General features: G+C 38.1%; 1 protein-coding gene across 2 annotated transcripts in view; it reads right to left on the bottom strand.

Moving 5' to 3' along the window:
• The window catches only part of LOC108676180 (tuberin-like), a 27,437-nt gene extending 7,672 nt beyond the window's left edge, over positions 1-19,765 (bottom strand). The window contains exons 1-20 of one of the 2 annotated variants that reach the window (XM_018164230.2): positions 19,423-19,765; positions 14,613-14,774; positions 14,052-14,251; positions 13,603-13,714; positions 13,013-13,098; positions 12,068-12,242; positions 10,972-11,169; positions 10,021-10,162; positions 9,256-9,407; positions 8,735-8,910; positions 7,969-8,134; positions 7,267-7,656; positions 5,339-6,628; positions 4,933-5,119; positions 3,884-4,149; positions 3,198-3,329; positions 2,003-2,118; positions 1,528-1,685; positions 688-728; positions 219-267 (exon numbers count right to left, since the gene is read on the bottom strand). In XM_018164230.2, the coding sequence (XP_018019719.1) occupies positions 219-267; positions 688-728; positions 1,528-1,685; positions 2,003-2,118; positions 3,198-3,329; positions 3,884-4,149; positions 4,933-5,119; positions 5,339-6,628; positions 7,267-7,656; positions 7,969-8,134; positions 8,735-8,910; positions 9,256-9,407; positions 10,021-10,162; positions 10,972-11,169; positions 12,068-12,242; positions 13,013-13,098; positions 13,603-13,714; positions 14,052-14,251; positions 14,613-14,774; positions 19,423-19,491 (4,267 nt within the window). In that variant the 5' untranslated portion in view covers positions 19,492-19,765. The remainder of the gene's footprint in view (positions 1-218; positions 268-687; positions 729-1,527; positions 1,686-2,002; positions 2,119-3,197; positions 3,330-3,883; positions 4,150-4,932; positions 5,120-5,338; positions 6,629-7,266; positions 7,657-7,968; positions 8,135-8,734; positions 8,911-9,255; positions 9,408-10,020; positions 10,163-10,971; positions 11,170-12,067; positions 12,243-13,012; positions 13,099-13,602; positions 13,715-14,051; positions 14,252-14,612; positions 14,775-19,422) is intronic. The other variant, XM_018164231.2, reaches the window with a different exon arrangement.

The following is a 19,765-nucleotide window of genomic DNA, read 5'->3' as shown; positions in this document are numbered from 1 at the left end:
TAATGTCTCTGTATTTAGTTGTTAAATGCATTCATTATTCAGGAAAGGAGAAGGCACGTGAAGAATAAACGCAAATAATTTTTGAGTAGAAACGTTCATTAAAATTATTCTGATTCAAGCACCCATAATATGTCCATGATTTGTAGTAAAATTGTGAACCGCAATATTGCTCGAATGATTTCACTACTACAAAACTGTTAGCAATTCAGTGTTCTAACCTTCCGAATTGGTAGAACTGGCAGCGCCGCGAGTCGCTTTGGTGTCTCCCTGAAAACAGGGAAAAAATGAATGCTAGTAACAATCAAAGCAAATACAGTGGGGGGAAATAAATATTCGTACACTTGAAAAATCGTATTTTAATGTATGTAAGTACACAAACTTAACAGGAAAAGTGATTTAAATTATGTATAGAGACGCANACCTGAGGACGTTTGTACGCAACAGAGAACATTTTAAAGTTGTCGTACGTGGCGGCAACCATCAGTGCAAGTCATTTTGCGCTCACTAGAACGTATCCTTTTTGGGAAGTAGGCGCGTGACAATATTGCTCCGGTTACTCGTGTCAAGCGGTGGAGGGTTAATTGCAACAATTCAATAATCTGTAAAGGAAGAGTCCCTGCAGCTAACTCGGTTTTGATTGACCACACTTGACTACTAAGAACCGACCTATCATAAGTTAGAACTTACCGCAGCATCAAGAGTGAATCCAGGTTCTTTCGATCGGGTCTCTGTAAACCGAAGACATCATTACCATTAACTTCCCATAAAAATAGTTAAATATACAACTTCAAGTTGATTACCAGAAAAAATAATTAAATTTACTGAATAAAACAAAAGTAGGGAATTGTTAAGTTCTGAGGAAAGTATCGATAGCAACGAGTCTAAAAAATGAAATAACTCAAATTAGTGGAAAATCCGATTGAAATAAAAAGCATAACATTAAAGTCACACAATTCACGATATTACTGTGAAATTCAGGTGATCTGACTTGCCAAAAATGAGGCCTCTAGTTAAGCCTTGCGCTCAACAATTTTAGACCTCTAATTAAAAGACCTATAATTTGTCGAGTCCTTGTAACTTGATATAATTATCAATGATACATGACATAATGCTGAAGTCCTTGTCTATTATTGACATCACACTGCGGCGTGCACACTCTGAGAAATTACCAAGACTTTTGTCTTTTTTGTCAAGACTTTTTTGTCTTTAGAAATAGAGACGAACTTCTTGTCTTTGTATGGGTCATTGAGACCCAGTTTGCAAAGCAAAAGGCCGTATCAATGACAAGTGCTAGAAGTGTGTCACAAAGTGTGTCCAAATAGCAATGTCACGGCCGCGCTGGCCTTGACATGGGATGAAGATACCCCTGGTGAAAGTGTGTGGGTCTTCCCGAGTCCTGACCCAGTTTGACAAAGCAATAAGGCGTATCAGTGATAAGTGCAAGTAGTGTGTCACCATTCGGACAATACGACTCCTTTATTTCTCCGACGGCACACGGCAGCAGCACCTGCAGTAGAGACATCTCACCGAGGAGGTCCTCGCAGTGGACGTGGCAGTTCTCACAAAGACCAGTGGACGTCATGGGGCGGTGGGAGCAGCCGGAGGTCGTGATGGTGAAGAGCTTGAGGCCCACCAACCAAGTTTGCTGCTGCCCGGACCCTACCAGAGCCTCGCCAACCTCTGATCTGTAATCAACGTTTTCGAAACTTCAGGAAAAAAAAAGTATAATAAAACAATTTCAGGATTAATTCAGGCAAAATTAAAACCGATAATGTCATTAAAACTATCGATGACATTACAAAACAACCGAAGTTGGTGAATATTTCTTCATTTGAACTTCCGATTGCACTAGACTTGGTTTCAAATCCTAACCTACTTGGCTAGAATTTGAAGACACTGCCAGGTGAGAAAGAAAGAGCTCTAGTGAAGAAGGGAAAGAAATGAAAAGCTCTAGTGAAGAAAGGAAAGAAAGGAAGAGCTCACCTGAAGACTTAACCCTCACCTGCGGGCCATAGGTGTGCAGGAGGCGAAGGTGTATCGGGACATGAGATCTGTGAGAGTACGACACATGTCGTCGTGCAGCTTCATGAACACCTCCAGCCGCTCAGGTGTTAATCCCTGCACGCAAAACAGTCATTGACATTTCAGAACAAAATAAAAACAATACACGCTATCTATTTTAACCATAATTCAAAATTCAAATTATAAAAGAACCACCGTCAAGTAATTGAAGTAAGAAAACTATGGCAAAAAACCATGCTTACCTACACAATTGGAAATTAGTAAAACATTGTGCTACAGCATGCCAAGGTAACATAGCTAAGTCGAAAAAAGCTAATTAACTCCGAAGTTTCTTACCTAGATAAACGGAATGGATAAACCGACTCTAGAAGAATCAAGCTAGAAGCAAGTGCGCAGGTTCAAGAGCGCCAGTAGATAAAATATAGAAGCTAGGTAGAAAAAGCACCATTGATTTCCTTTGAGCACCATTGACGCTAAAGCAACATGAAGAAAGAGAAAAGGAACCATGTAAGAAAGGGTAACATAAAAATCCGCAGGACACGGCTTTAGAAGAAGCCTTACGCCTCAATATCGAAGCTAATCCAGAAGTTTTGAATGAAAAAGAAGATGAAAGCCTCATACATGGATTGAAATTCAATCCAAAATGGATCGAAGTTGGATTGAAATTCAATCCAATTACCAAAATGGATTAAAATTCGGTCCAAAAGCAAGTGGAAATAATTGAGAAGGGTGGAAGGTACAATTTTTCATCTGTATCTTTATAGGAAAAAAATCAAATTAGCCATTACATTCTGCTCATCCAGAAATTTTCTTAGAGTATTGCAGCAGGGGAGTCGGGGTAATATTGTTAGTTGATATTTTCAGATTAATTGTTCCTGCAACGAGGTTAATTGTAGTTTCCAAGCATTTTATTTTATACGTTATCTGTTAGTACCAGGTTGCTCCGACGTGAACCGAAGTATAATTCAAGGTGCTTCAATGCTTCATAACAAGATAGAAAGCACAAGTGCACATAGATAGATACCTATGACCGGTGTGTGCAGAGGGCGATAATTTTACGATAAAAGATAACCTCTCGAGACAGTCAAATGATTTTAGGTTTAATAGAATCAATACATGATCGGAAGAAGTGCACGGCAACGAAAGAATCAGGACACTGGTAAAGCCAACATTACAGAGCACAGAGGGAAGTCAGATGCCTCAGCCAATGAAGTCTCGGCAACAGAGTCAGGGTCAAGAGACTTGCAGCGCTTGGCGGCTTGCGAGCGCATCCATGTTTTGGCAGGACCCTTGCGCTCCGATAGCGACTTTAAGAGGAAATTTTGCCGGGTTAAAAAATATGCTTCCACAAAAAAACTACAGCAATTTGCCGCGCAATTTGGCATATATGATAAAATCAACGGAATTAATGGACAAGAACTACAAACAACAAGGAGTAAGTAATGAAAACACAAACTAGGAATGTAAAGAGGATAAAAAGTGGCATTTTTAAATTCATTAAGCAAGCATTCAAACTTATTCTTGACATTTTGTTGCTTGATTCAAGAGGCAAATTTCCAAGCAAACTGATCGCTACAAACGACCAACAAATGAACGAGCTAAGTGCAGTCGTGCAGCCATTTGAGAAGTGATGGACATGCACACTGAAGTACTCAAAAATAAATATCTTAGTATCAACTTCTACACCAACATAGATTAATACTAGATACGTTCTTGGGGTTAGAGATGAACACCCACTAATATACAAGATAAACAATTCCTCAAAGCACTACCTGATCCATAGATTAATATAAGATACGTTCTTGGGGTTAAATATAAAAACCCACTAATATAAAAGTTAAACAATTCCTAAAAGCACTACCTGATCATGGAGACTGGCGCTACGTCTGCGCTGAAGACCATCCTCGGGCCCCAGGACATTCTTGAGGTTCTTTGTGATGAAATTGACGAATTTGCGGCGGCTGCTGATTTTGCACTTGAGGAACCACATGGCTAGTACATGGAAGGACAAGATCACCACATACTGGTTGAACTTGATAGGGTTAGTGTAGGGGATGACGATGGCGAACACAGCCTTGTATTCCTCCGACGAGAAGTTGCAATAGATGTGGGGCAGGTGAAGCAGCGCTGCAAAATGCAAATGACTCAAAGTAAAAGCAAAACATGGTAAATGAACCAAATATAAAGTCGCTAGCGAATGCGGGGTGGTTTAAGCAATGCAAAACATGGTTTAAGCTCGTCTCTATTCACGATTACGATCAAAAATAAATACGTTTTTCAGGCTATCTGTAGAAACATAAAGCTCTCGTGAAATAACACATGAAAGATTCTAGAACTCACTACTCGGCTCTACAGCGAGAGAGAAGTTCTACTCGGCTCTGTCACAAACTTGTTAAAATTGTGGCAAGTTTGTCGAGAGTAGCATTTAAAAATAGAATTAAACGTAAACATAATAAAACTGGATCGTATATGCATGTTGTATAGCTTGGTTAAATTGAACAACTACCGCAACTGCTATCGCTTCATATCAGGTTAGTTCCCGCCCACTGTCAAGTTTAACATCGAAACTAAGAATCAGCAATATGAGTGGCTTTCAAAATTAAGGATATCATTAACGAATATATATTTCTTTTATGTGTAGCACAAAGGAATTAGTGGCATAATCAACTATTGCAATTTATTAGAAAACTAATCCTGTAAATCTTGCACAGCTTAGTGTGCAAGTTCCAAAATATGATCTATTTTTCACTTGTATATATAATTATTTAGAATTAATCCATTATATCCCAGGTATTAAGCGATTGACTTCCAGTTTGCTTCAGTCTATCATATCAGGTCCGCCGCTGTCACGCGAGCAGAATTAGTTTCAACATCAGAATAAATTTAATCAGACGAGACCGTAAGACTCACTGGACAAGAACTCGAGCACAGGCTGGGAGCTATGCACGGTAGCGGATATTTTGGTGAGAGAGTGCAGGATGTTAGACAAACTCTTGACCATCGTGTTGGGCATCTCGAGGCAACACAAGGTGAGGGCTGCGATGCAGACTCCCCCACACTTGTTCACCTTCATACCGTTCGTCAAGCACGAGACAACCTGAGAAAAAAACGTGTCAACTACACGCAATGCATTCAGAGCTGCGCGTCGTCGAATTTTATCATTGTTTAATCATATTTAGAAGGACGAAAAATGAAAACGGAAATGTTTAGATAAATAGAAACCATGGTGTCTACGTATTAAGTTAGGTTTATAAATGCTCAAAATGCAGTAAAAAATTTTAAACATCAGATGAATTAATAAAAAGATGAAACACACCTTCTGTTGCCACTGTTGAGAAAGCTGAGTCTTATAGCAAGAGAGGCAGCTGAGCGCAATATAAACATATATCTCGAAGTCGACCCTGAAGAACTTCTCAGGAGTGTTGTAGAGCGAGGCAGGTAAATTGAGCGAGCGATCAGTGATTAATCCGGTCAGAGCTTCGGCGAAATAATCAATGTCATTGCTGTCACGGGAGACAATGAGCGACTTATTCTGTAGCATCTTCGGAATACCTTCGAGGATAACCTTAAGTAAAGTCCAATCTTTCTCTCTCTTCATGGCGACGATGACCGTAGCTGCTGCTTCTGACAACGACAAGTAGGTGATAGGGGCAAGGCGTTGAGCCTCTTTCCAGGGGTCATTAGTCACAGGCAGAGAAGGAATGATTAGTTTTCCGTCGGGTCCTTCCATTCCCATCTGATAGAACAACATTAACAGCTCGTCAATTGACACATCTCCTTTCTTGCTTTTCTCGGAATCAGGGCTCTTGATGGCACTACCAGGAGATATCGTGGAGTTATGTAGAAGGGAGTCCTGGCGCTGTTCTTCAGCAGTTGGAGAGGGCATGATTAGACTACTGTCTTCCTTAACGATATCAGCGTTGAGACGAGCAACGAAACTAATATCCTTGAGTGAAGAATCCAGAGTGCTCTGGTTTAGAGTTGACTGAAAGTCTGGGCGGTCGTGACTGGTATTATTTGAACTGGAATCAACAAATTCTGGTGTTTGATTGAAAGAATCACCAGCTGAGATGTTTTCTTGAGGCTTTCTGCAAGTCGTGGATTCGGAAACATTTTGGGATCGATTCAAAGGTTCGGTAGTAATGGGTCGACAATCGGCCGCTTCCTCGACCTTGGGCGACTTTGCAGCGCTAGTATTTGAAGAAACACCATTGGCTTCAGGAAAATTTACTTGAGATTGCGAAGAAACATTCCCATTCGACTGCGGCGACAGGTTTTCATTCGTCTGTGGCGACACGTTTCCATTGGTCTGCGGCATAACTTTCTCTTGGGTATTCGTAGCAACTTCAGCAGCAGGTTGCAGACCACGTTGATCGATGTTCGTTTCCGAATCAGAACTAGAGTCGAGCAGCGAGAGATAGGAAGCGTTTGCTAGCTTGCTGCCGTGCTTGTGGTCGATGATGATGTAGGGCGTGTAGCGCGGGTAGAACGAGTTGTCCATGAGAGGAACGGCCGGCAAGCCGTAGCCGAGCTGAGCATCTTCCACGTCTGGCATGCCGATCTCGTAGCGTTCGTTCGCGCGCAGTTGGAAAATCAATCCCAGGATCTGCCAAGTTGAAAAGTTCATTGAAAATTGCACACCAAACTTGGATACATTGAATCTACATACTTGTGCAATTCTCAAACGAATGTTCGATTTAAATTCAGCCCAGTGAGTTCATAGGAGGTATTAATGAAAAGATATTTTAAATAAATCAAAAGGTATTTTATAGGGTATGAAGATGTTAATGTATTTATGAAAAGCATTATATTAAGGGCAATGCGTAATTAAGTACATATATGAATAAATGCTCTATGTAATGTTATCTCTATATACAAATATATACAGCGCTAGCGCCCTCATTTGTGAGATTGTGAAAATGTTCGAGTTGAAAAAAAAAAATTCAATAACAGTGATTAAAAGCGACCAAGCCTCTATAATAAAACTGAAAATAAGGATCAAGATAGGTAACATTTAGCTGACTTATTAAAATTCAAGTACTCCATTCAGGGTATGATTTTTTGACCATGGAAGTCAAATTGTCTATAAATAAAACATAATTTAACGACACCATTCATTCATTAATTCATACACCATTCATCCATTCGTTAATATACACAGAATAATACCACCAAATAAAGAGTACAAAAGATGATGAGAGTAAAGACTAACCATTTCTAAAGCGATGAAAAATAATGACAAACCTTCCTCCTGACTGAAGGTAAGTGTTTGAAGAGCGCTGGGTTGGCGTAGTGGTATTCCAGGAAGGTGAGCATCGCCTTAAACGCCATGATGGCATCAGATGAAGGAAGATGCCACATCCGTCGCTTGAAGATCTTGATGAGCCAGTCTACGGCCATGACCACATCACAGTATGGGTCACATTTGCCTTCCTCACAGGCCGACGTATCAGTCAAGGAGTTCGACTGTGATTCGTCACCAGCTTTGAACTTGTCCACGGCGTTCAAGTTAGAGCTGACCGCCGCGTCGACACTTTGGTTGACGTCAGAATTTAATGGGGCCTCTGAATTAACGGTGGTCATGTCACCAGCTGCAGGTGATGCTAGACACTTCTTGAATGGATCCACCACAGTCTGCAAGCCAAAACAATCTAGTTAGCAATTCTGCAATGAATATCTTCCTTTTGAGCAAATCAATTCCTGTTATGTTTATAAGAAGTAAAGTACTGCCATTCTTTGTTCCGTAGAATGCATCACTAGCCACTTCACACAGAAATTCCATTCGAAGTGGAACAATCAGCGCCGTGCTTGCAAACTGTAATCCTTGTGTCGGCAGTCCTTGTAATTCAAAATCAACGACACTCCAGAGTTACGAGAGAATTACTAATTACAAGTCGATGATGCTTACAAAGACCAACAATCATCAATAATTGTAATCGTAAATACCTGTACGAGGAGCTTAAGGCACTTTGTGAGCACAGGATGGTTGTGCTCGAAAGCAACAGTTCCTAAAAGTTCCACGACAGCACAGCGGATGGCGAGAGGCTCGTGACGGTACTCGGCCACCGTCGGCAGAATGATGGCCTCCACCACCTCGGTGGCCCGCTTCTTCCTGAAGTGAAGAAGGTAATTAAAAACAGTTCAGCATGGCCTCCACCATCTCGGTGGCCCGCTTCTTCCTGCAGTGAAGTAGGTAATCAAGAAGAGTTCAGCATGGCCTCCACCACCTCGGTGGCCCGCTTCTTCCTGCAGTGAAGAAGGCAATTAAGAACAGTTCAGCATGGCCTCCACCACCTCGCTGCAGTCCTCATGTAAGAGAGCAAAAATGCTAATGAATTGAAAAATGAACTGGTTGCGCAATAAAATCATTTAAAATTTGTTTGCCCTATATATAAATATGAATAGAATGAATTCGATTCCTTCCAGGACGTCTCGTAGAAGTATCTCATCGCAATCAACCTGCATCTAAAAATATCTTCAAGTAGATAAACATGATTTATTGTATACGCCTACAGAAATTGCATCTGCATGATTTCAAAAGTATCTAAATCATGTAGAAATATCATGTGTACATGCACAACTATCATGTGTACATGTAGAACTATCATGTGTCCATGTAGAACTAACATGTGTCCATCTGATCGCAATCAACAGTCTCCGTAGAACTTTCTCATCGCAATCAACCTAGGGATTTCAATGGCATAAGACCTACCCTAGGTTCCTGACTGCATTGTTCATGGAGGTGATGGCAAGTTTCCTGATGTTGAGTCGCTGGTCGTGGCAGTAATGCTGCACCAGCACGGCGCTCAGACGCTGCAGCCAGTCGTCCTCCTTGCTGTCCAACGCATCACGCGTCAGGAACTCAATCACGTCATTTGCTGAACTCTCCTGCAATAAGAAAATACATACAATTAATATATTTAGACGAGTCAAATTCGAATAATGTTACGGCTTTGAAATAATTTTAAATCTTAGTAGTCTTAAAGCAGATATCAACAAAAAAAAATTCGAGGATTTGACACACGCATTCAGAGAATGAAGACTAAATTAGCACAACTCAAATATTAGAGATCTGGGATTTTCGTTGCACAAACAAAATTCATTAATATAGTTAGAAATATAGCGCTGAAATTAAATGTGTCTTCTAGAGCACACGATCGTGATATATATTTTGAACTAATAAGGAGCCGTGTAGTAATAAAATTATTTTGGTAAATAAATCCAGGCACTCACACTTCTGAGGACGGTAAACGGTCTAAGGAAGTTGAAGAAAGTCTCTCGCCTCACGCAGAACTGGTCTTGTTCTTTCAGAGTCTCCATATAGTCTACGGAGTCATTCACCACGTTCAGGATGGCTTGTCCCTTGTTGTTGTCGTCCAAAGACACTGTAAGAATAGACGTTTAAAATTTTCACCAAAACACAGCATGGTAGTCAGGCATCTGAAGTTGTGCAGGAAAAAAAAATTATACAATACGAGAGATTTGGATTGCAATTGCACGGTCTTTGGCGAAATGACAACGTTTTCAAAACCAGAATTAAAATCAAGTACCGTAAAATGGGGTAACTTAGACCACTTTTTTTCTTATAAATGATGCCATTTTCTTACTAGCTAAATTAAACTTGAATTGAAACATGCAAAATATACTTTAGCTTCACTCACCATAAATTGCTGGCTCCTGCCTCTCATAGTCTTTGTCAAATAGTTTTTGAGTTGTGGGGGTTTTTGTAAAAAAAACGAAAAGTGGTCTAAGTTACCCCGCCGGTCTAAGTTACCCCATTTTACGGTAAACAGACTTCTATAGGTTTACATTTAAAATTATATAAAATAGGATATGCTTAAGGAATTTCAACACTGTTCAATGTGCAATATTTTATCAATATAAATACTACACCAGAATGCATACTTCAATATAAATTGACGTCCACAGCCGAGTTTAATACGGGAGACCGAAAATGTTTTAATATAAATATACGCGCTATTTTAGGGTTTAACTGACGGCAGAAGTTGTAGAGGTTGGTAACGATGGAGAAGACAGTCTCCCAGGCTTGGGGATGTATCTCCGCACCCAACTTCCCCACCAGGAGCTTTATAGCGAACGCCACCTCGTACACAATCAGCTCGTTACTGCTTGTACTCGCCTGGAAGGTAATGCAGCAGGTGTAAGTAATCTTGTATGTCACTGCTACAACGGTACCTCAAGATAAATCCTTGAAAACAATGCTATGACAACACACGAGTCCATAATACTGAGAATAATGAGCCAGAATAGTGTTGGCACAAGAGAATAATGTTGGCACGAGCCAGAATAGTGTTGGCACGAGCTAGCCAGAATAGTGTTGGCACAAACCAGAATAGTGTTGGCACAAGCCAGAATAGTGTTGGCACAAACCAGAATAGTGTTGGCACAAGCCAGAATAGTGTTGGCACAAGCCAGAATAGTGTTGGCACGAGCCAGAATAATGTTGGCACGAGCCAGAATAGTGTTGGCACAAGCTCAAGATAAATCATTGAAAACAATGCTGACAACACACCGAGTCCAAAACAAAGTGACAACACACCGAGTCCACACTACTAAGCACACTGATTCAAAACAGTGTTAGCATGAGTCAGAATAGTGTTGGCGCGAGCCAGAATAGTGTTGGCACAAGAGAATAGTGTTGGCACAAGAGAATAGTGTTGGCACGAGCCAGAATAGTGTTGGCACGAGCCAGAATAGTGTTGGCACAAGAGAATAGTGTTGGCACGAGCTAGAAAATAGTGTTGGCACAAGAGAATAGTGTTGGCACGAGCCAGAATAGTGTTGGCACGAGCCAGAATAGTGTTGGCACGAGCCAGAATAGTGTTGGCACGAGCCAGAATAGTGTTGGCACGAGCCAGAATAGGTATTGTAAGTACGAGGACCTAAGCCAGTATAATAGTACAAGTGTGAGAACCAACAGCAGTCTACCTGAAGGAGTACAGGCAGAGCGAAGTGGAAGGGCACGTCGAGGGTTAAGACAGGGTTTGGCCCCCACAGGGCGCTGTGCAGGAAGTAGACGCAGCCACGGATGACGTGAGGGTCGCGAGGCTCGGTACTCTTGATCACGTCACAGATCGTGAAGAGCGCTGATACGCCCAGGTATGTACCGAGGATGATCCGCATCAACTGCCAACAAGATAATAATCGTTAAGAGCGTTGAAAATAATCGTGGAGAGGTAAAAAATAATCGTGGAGAGCGCTAGAAATAGTCGTGAAGAGCGCTAGAAATAAATGTGGAGAGCGCTAGAAATAGTCGTGAAGAGCGATAGAAATAAATGTGAAGAGCGATAGAAATAAATGTGGAGAGCGCTAGAAATAAATGTGGAGAGCGCTAAAAATAATCGTGAAGAGCGCTAGAAATAAATGTGGAGAGCGCTAAAAATAATCGTGAAGAGCGCTAGAAATAAATGTGGAGAGCGCTAGAAATAGTTGTGAAGAGCGATAGAAATAATCGTGAAGAGCGCTAAAAATAATCNACCTGTCTCTTATACACATCTAGATGTGTATAAGAGACAGGCACTAGAAATAATCGTGAAGAGCGGTAAAAATAATCGTGAAGAGCGATAGAAATAATAGTGAAGAGCGTTGAAAATAATCGTGAAGAGCACTAAAAATAATCATGAAGAGCGCTTTAAAATAATCGTGAAGAGCGCTGATACGCCCAGGTATGTACCGAGGATGATCCGCATCAACTGCCGGCAATAGAAGTGTTTTAATGGTAGGTATGTTTTTGGCTATAATAAATGGAAATTATTTGACATTGCAACATATCGTGAAAAAAAATTCGAAGAATGTAGTTCGCTACAAAAATATATTTTCTAACGAGACACCTTAGATAAATGAGAGATTAAGTAAACAAATAAGGATAATAACTAGCAAATATCTATTAGTGAACATCTGATCTGAAATTTTTTTTAAATATGAGCTCCAGAGAGCGCATGCATTGGACACCGAACTCCTAAACCACAAAAGAAATATATAGACAGAATTATAACACAAGTTTCAGATTTGTTCAGAAGTTCACCTTCCAAGCTCTCTGGGAGTGAGCTGGTATGCTGACAATCCTGGCAAGAGTGGCTACGATGGCCTTGACCATAACACTTGGCAGATGGCAGTAGGCTACCACAGTCTCTATTGCCGTCAAGCAGAGTATGCCTTCATCTTCGTTCATGGTCGTGTTCATGTGCAACACTGTTTGTCTGTTAGGGGTAAAGTGTGAGCGATTAGTAAGACATCAACATAGTTTATCTAACTGAATTTAAACATTATCTGTCTCCTGACTGCCGGATTTGTCTGAACTTCGAGATAGTAGTTTTCAGAGTGATTTTTCTGGTTTAAAATTTTACTATAGTATCCTACTTACATACATTATGGACATATTTCCATTAAAATTTCAATATTTAATGCTTCTTGCAACTTGAAAATGAATGTTTGTTGCATACAAAACGTCGTTAATAATAATAAACTAAAACTACCTCCGAAAACTTGTCTTTTGATCTACCAACATCATCTGAAGAATTGTCCGACTCTCTGATAATTTAAATCAAGAAATTTTCTGGTCATTAAAGGCACAAATATAATGTAACAGGATATGAATATGAATTGAGAACTGCACATAGCACCATGGTCCAAATGATAGTACCAGTGCTACAGAAAATTGAATACAAATGCATTTCTTAATAAACAGATGTTTTAGTTCCATATTTTGGATTTCTTCAAAATTGGGCTCATAATAAATATACAACTAATTTTGTCATAAACGTTGTCTTTGTTGTATTGAAAATTATTAGTTGATGTAAGAATGATACTGTACCAGTCACGATTAAAATTTGAAGCCTTAATTATATGAAACATAGAAGTAAAAAAGTTTCAAGCTAAGCTGATACCCTGAAGCTAAATAGTATTGTGATAGGCATAGGCTAAAGCTAGAAAATTCTAAGCAAAATAGTTGCTAAAGGTTCTTACTCACTTCACAAGGCCCAAAAGTTCAGGCTCGTCTAAAAATGCAGCATTAGTTTTCGTGAGATTAATGAAGAGGGTGATTGAATCAGCTGCCTGTAAGAGAGAACAGTAATCATAATATAAATTATTGTAACAATATGGGTAGGTATATGTAGGCTAATATTAGATGTTGTGGATCAGGCCAAATGCAATTCTATAAGGAAATTTATCCTCACAGGACCTCACTACAATTATTTCATTCAGTTGATCATATTAAAAATTGAGTAATTGTGCAAATGCTAACAAAATATTAATTTTTATCAACAGATAATTAAAAAGCAACTTGGCAAGTTAAAAAGTCTCGGTTACAAATTTTCAACAAGTTCTTTTCAATACCAGGTATATATTTATTAAAATCACTTGTTTGCTTAAATCGCAAGTTAACTAGGAATTTAAAAGCAAAAACAATACCACAAAAATTCACCATATCTTTATAAGAGAACATGTTTTGGAGTCCAGCGTTTCTCTCCGAAACGTTTTCTCTTACAAAGATATGGTGAATTTTTGTGGTATTGTTTTTGCTTTTAAATTCCCAGGTATATATAAATATATACCTACCTTGGAAGACTTGAGTAGCATTGGATACCAGGTGTTGTAGAAGGGCCCAATGAGATCCTCCACAAGCTCAAGAGATTTGCCATTACCAACAGCAGCAGTGAAAAGTTCAAATCTGCGCATTGCATTCATAGCTTTCATGAATCTTTCCACCTAAAAACATGAAATATTTTATTCAGATACAAATGAATTTTAAATGAACTTCATTCTTGCCCTATCCATCCATAAGATCTAGAGATGAGGAATGCAAATGTTACAACAGAACATAAAAAAAGGAGTAACCATGTGTACAAAATTCAATGATAAGGCAAGAATATACCTACAAAAGTAGGTATTTACTACAGATATAGATTTTAAGAAAATTGTTAAAAAATCTAATGGCATTCACAATATACAAAGATTTCTGAAAAAAAGTTGTATTGAAGTAGAAAAGATTTAATTGCACAACATACAAAGGTTCAGTTGAGACTGTCAAATAGGAGGCTTGGACATAGTTGAGCATTATGTGCCGCATGGGAGCACCAAAGCGTTTTGTGTTGTTGCCACTGACTGCCACAGCGGTGAGTAATGACAGAGCAGCATTTCGACTCTCTTCTCTTGACTCTTGGACCAGCAGATCCTCTAGAGTGAGCCACAGTTTTTCTGCATCGTCCTTAACAATAAATGCTTGGAATTAATATTTCTCTTCATGCAATATTGTAGTCAATAAATATTAGGTTGAGTCTCCAAGAAGTATTTAGGCAAATAAAGTGTTCACTTCAATTGGAGTCAATCGTTATTGGATCCAACATTTTGGAGTCAAATCAATAATATCTGAAAATATTTCATTGACATCTCTACTTAGTTTTTTATTTGAATATTTTATTGGCATCTATACCTACTTTAAGAAAATTCAACAGTAACCATATAGAAAATGGTTTTTAGAGTCACACAGTGGACTTATATAAAATGATAGACCAATAGATACCATACTAATTATAATTTCCCTTGCCATTCAAGAAAAGTCTGCTCACCTCTTTAACAAACTTATCCTTCACGGAGAGAGTGAGCCTTTTGATAGCAGCTAGTCGTGTTGATGCATTAGTGTTATTCTTGCTCAGCTGCTGCATAAACTCAGGAGACAATTGCAGCCCATGCTTCCTTTCAATATCTTGAACAACATTTCCAGGCCAGTCCTGAGGCAGAAAACAGGAAATATTTCAACATTACCTTAAATTAAGCAAATGTACAAATAATTAGCTGGAAGAATTAACACATATTTAATGTTTACTTTGCTATAAATATTAGAAGGACATTATTTGATTTAACAATAACTATTGGAAAGCTACCATTTCTGAAAAATTGGAAAAAATTAAGGTATTAGTACAAAATAAAATTAAGGAATTCAGTTTTGTTCTCATGTGTAATTAGTCAATCCAAGTCTGAAATTTTGAGACTAGCACTTTACTCAAACTATTTGAAGAAAGCTGCCTATTTGATTACAATTATCAGAAAAAATTCAATTCCCAAACATTTCTAACACTTCACCAATGCTTGCTTAATCAACTATCAGCATAGACATTGCCAAAGTTTAACTTATTCACAGGCAAGTTATGTGGTCATCAAAAAGCTCCTCCCAAAAAGACCCACAAACTACCAAGGGCCTAGGCTTTGCCCAAGGCAATATTTTCATGCCGTGGTAAAAATCACCCATCATTAGCTCATAGACGCAAACCAATCTACCTTGCAAAAAAAATTAAAATGCAATCATTGCAATCTGAATTTTAACTTGGAGAACAACATTTATGGGCTTACTGCATTTTCAACATTTTAATAAAGGATGGAAGTCACCATAGCTTTTCTATTGTCTGAGGTAACTTGATGAAATTTAATTAAATTGATGTTTGATAGTAGTTCTTCACAATTTGGTGTTCAAACTTGAATTACATTAAATTTCAAGTAGTGACCACATTCAAGAAATTCTTCAGCTGTGATTTATAAACTTAGCTGGGAAAGTAGATATATTCTAAGACATGTCTAACTTACAGGCCTCAAGATTTCAGAAGAAACTCAAGAAAGTGCTCAAGCATGGCATGGCTTTCTGATCAAGCATGGCCTAGGCATGAATCAAGGGCAAAAAAGAAACATTACTTTTTAGCTACCTAATCTGCTCAATGATATTAGCCAAAATCTTATGTATGATAATGCTATTATCAATAATACTTTACTGGCCCACCCATAGTGCGTCCTCAAGAAGGAAAGGGTGAAAAGGCAATATTAGCAAAGGGCCTAAGTGCTAGAATTTCACAAAGTAACTACAGTCCAGCCAAATATCTACTGTTTAAACCAAGATTAGAGCTTTCCCTCTTATTTTAAAGCCACAATATTCCTGCTAAGTGATTTACCTCCTACCGTCTAATGGGGTAATAAGGGACGGGCTGGGTAAATCAGGGAAGGCGGGAAGGCATCCCACATTTCATTGAGGTGTTGTAGCAGCTAAACTAATAAAAATATTGCAAAACTGAAACTAGTGGTGTAAAGTTCAACATTTTTACCATCTATGTAGCATAAAGCAAATCAAGAAATCACACATTTACTAACTTTAAAAAATTTAACTCGGTACTCACAGCAGTGAGTGACAGAGAGCGCATTTTCTCATCGACGAAAACTAGAGGTCACGGACGGACGGACACACAGACAGACATGGCTAGCACAATAGTGCATTTTTTCCATAAATGAAAAAATGCGCTAAAAATCCATGAAAAAACTGTGAAAAGTGAGCACAGGTGTTGGCTTCAAATATGAATTTGGGTATCTTGTCCACAAAAAAATGGCGGCCATTTCTGCATGATGGGGTAATGAGGGACACCCCCTGGGGTAAAAGGGTCACCCCTAAAAATGCATCTACAGTAGAACTCAAGCTAGCAAATGCTTCAGTTAACAAAAAAATCAATCAACAAAAAGTCTTGATTACATTTACCTTGCTCAGCAAAAAAAATGTCATTTAACAAAAATTTATGCATCATCGGTCATCACAAAATGGTGCATAGAATGTCATAGATAGAATTGTGCACTGGGCAACATAGAATGAAAAGTAACCTTAACTATAATTTATTTCTCCAAAAAAGATTACAGTTGTCATTAAAATATTCCTTTCTGTTTCAGGCATGTTTTTATAATATTTTTTTGTTATAGTGAATTCACTTGACCCAATTAAAATGGTGTGAAATTACAAGCTGTCCTGTAACCTTACAGATACAGAAGAAATGCTATACAGCTGCTGACATGAAGCTTGCAGTGGACAAGGTTGTTGTAAATGCACAATGGCATGTCCACGGATACAGTAATATCACATTAATAATATGATGATGTATGGATATGGTGATATATCAATAATGGACAAAAAAATTCTTATTTCAAGTGTCCAGGATTACTCCGTTCTAAGGGGCAATTTGGGACGCTTTTATTTTGCATCTGGCACCTTACAAATAGCATATGTAATTTTTTTGGAGATGCCAATCAATAACCCTCACAGGAGCTTTAAAATGAGCCCAAACTTGTTATAAAAAGTTAATTGGTAAGAAGTTATTAATAAAGAATGCTCAAAACCATCCCTATTACCCTGTTTGATGGTATCTAATTGTTACCAGAAGTAGAGGATTCTAAACTCATCACTGCAAGATTCCAAACTTAGTGACTATATCCAAATTCATTTGCAATGTCAGCTGCAAGATTTCAGCACAGTAGAACCTCAATTAACAGCAGTAATCTGTTCTTAAGGTTAAACTTAAGGTTGGCATTAACTGAAATAATGTCCTTCATAAGAAACGGTGGAAAGATAAATAATTGTTTCCCAGCCTGTCTTGACTTGCTTACATATATACCGTCAAACTGGGCAATAAGAGATGGTTTTGAGTGCTTTTCATTAATAACTTCTTACCATGAAAAATTTCATGAGTGAGTTTGGGCTCATTTTAAAGGTCTTTGCAAGGGCTATTGAATGGCATCTCCAAAATATTCCATATGCTATTTTTAAGGTGCCAGAGACAAAATAAAAGCCTCCCAAATTTTCCCTCAGAGCATTAATGTCACTAGATTGCTTGAATTGCAGATTCACTGGAAATTTAAAAAGGAAGAAAATTCCACAAAAATTCAGCATTTCTCTATTGAAAATGTTTTGAAGACCAGCTCCATCATCAGTTGATAAATCTTGAACACAAATACAGTCAGAAAATTAATAAAGATTGGAGTCAAAAGAAAAAAAACAGCAGAAGTTAAAACCTAAATTTACAGGCAATGGACAGAATAATAAAGAAATACCTATCTATTCACATTTTTTAACAGATAAGAACTGTAGGAAGCCTTTAAACAAGGCTTCTCTTTAAAAATATACAATGATTCCAAGATGCACAGATTGGAAGCATCAGAACTATAAGCTAAAACCTTAAAGTCAGTGTCAGACACTGGAACGTTGCACTGTTCAGCGTGAGTGAGCACAGCCAAATGAGGATGGTGCGATAGTAACTGCCCAGTCCTATAACTCCTCCCTTTATGCTCAGCAACCCTAGTGTAAAGGTTGCATTCCATCATCCATTGTCAGAAATAAATTGTAGTTTAGGTTAATTACTTTTCATTTTATGTTGCTTGGTGCACAATTCAATCTATGACACTCTCTGCAATTTTATGATGACTGATGACACATTAATTTTTTTAAAGTGAATTTAAGTGAATTTCAAGCACATTTTTAAGCACATTAAGGTGAATTTTTTTTGCTAAGCGAGGCAAATACGTATAATCAAAATTTTTTGTTGTTAATTTTTTTGTCAACTGGAGCCTTTGCTAATCAAGGTTCTATTGTAAATGCATTTTTAGGGGTGTCCCGTATTACCCTGGGGCCTGGGGGAAGTCCCTTGTCCTTGGGGCCTTTCTGTCTTGCAGAAATAGCCCCCTTATTTTTGGAATGAGATATGCAAATTCTGTCAATCAAGTTTTTGAGCAAACTTGCGTGCAACTTATATGTAAATAAATTTTTTTTATACAGCAAATATTTTTTTGCAGAGGAGGTACATTTTCAAAATCTCACTTTTTGTTTTTTTCCAAGATTTTTTAGAGGTAGCCTCAGGTAGGACAGGAAATGCATCATTCTAAACTTGCTTTATGCTATATACTATATAGGTAGTAAAAATATTGAATTTTATGCCACTATTTTTAGTTTTGTAATATTTTGATTAATTTAGTAGCTGCTACAACTACAACATTGTTAAAAATTAAAATGTGTGACGATCGTCCCGATTTACCATGCAACATATTGATCTACATGCTACAATTAGAACAACCTGGCACCTGCTGTAGTGTGTCATATTTATATCAACACCCATTTATAAAAATTTTTGGCAAAAAATATAGTACAATTTTAAGTAGTTCTGACAAGTGACATTATACCTATTTGAGTCTGAGATAACTGAAAAAATTTAAGCTTGGAATCAACCTGAATCTTGATGTTATTAATAAAATAAATTAACTCTAGTCTCTACAATCTATATAACTGTTATTAATGGGCTCATTGGGCTGCAACAACTTCTATTTACAACTGCAGAAAGCAGAAATCCAGAAATAAATTAAACAAAAAAAAAAATTATTTTATGAACTGATGTACTGTAATGTTAATAAGTGGATGAAATAAATAATATAACTGAATAATATAGTGAATAGGAAAATCAATAATCAACCAGAGTAAATACCACTTGGTCTTATTTGTTATTAAGTAAATATAAACTTGACTGCCAATTTAGATCGTAGCTAATTTCACTAAATTATTAAGGCAATAAAGTTTAAAATACTAACCGGAGAACGCATTGTTCTTTTCAGCTTTTCAGAAAGCTCTTTCGACGCATCGTCAGTTCCATTGCTCATGATGCCGGCAGAAATTTGACAACGCAGTAATGGGATTCGTGCCACAGGGCGCAGGCCACAAAGATGCCGAACTACCTATTTGCCGTTTGTCACGAAATCAAACAACAAAATGTACCTATCTTAATACAAACAACAATATGCTACTTGTGTGAGAGCATTAAAATTCTAAAAAAAGAGGCAATAGATAAGTCTTTCGCGAAAATAAAAATACATGTAGAATTACAGTTCATAGCAATACGATACGGATGAGTAGCCCGTGCGCTGCGACGTCTTT

The sequence above is a fragment of the Hyalella azteca genome, unplaced genomic scaffold, assembly GCF_000764305.2.
Source record: "Hyalella azteca isolate HAZT.00-mixed unplaced genomic scaffold, Hazt_2.0.2 contig13701, whole genome shotgun sequence".
NCBI classification, from domain to species: Eukaryota; Metazoa; Arthropoda; class Malacostraca; order Amphipoda; family Hyalellidae; genus Hyalella; species Hyalella azteca.
The sequence above is the reverse complement of the archived record's forward strand: the minus strand, read 5'-3'. Positions and strand labels throughout refer to the sequence as shown.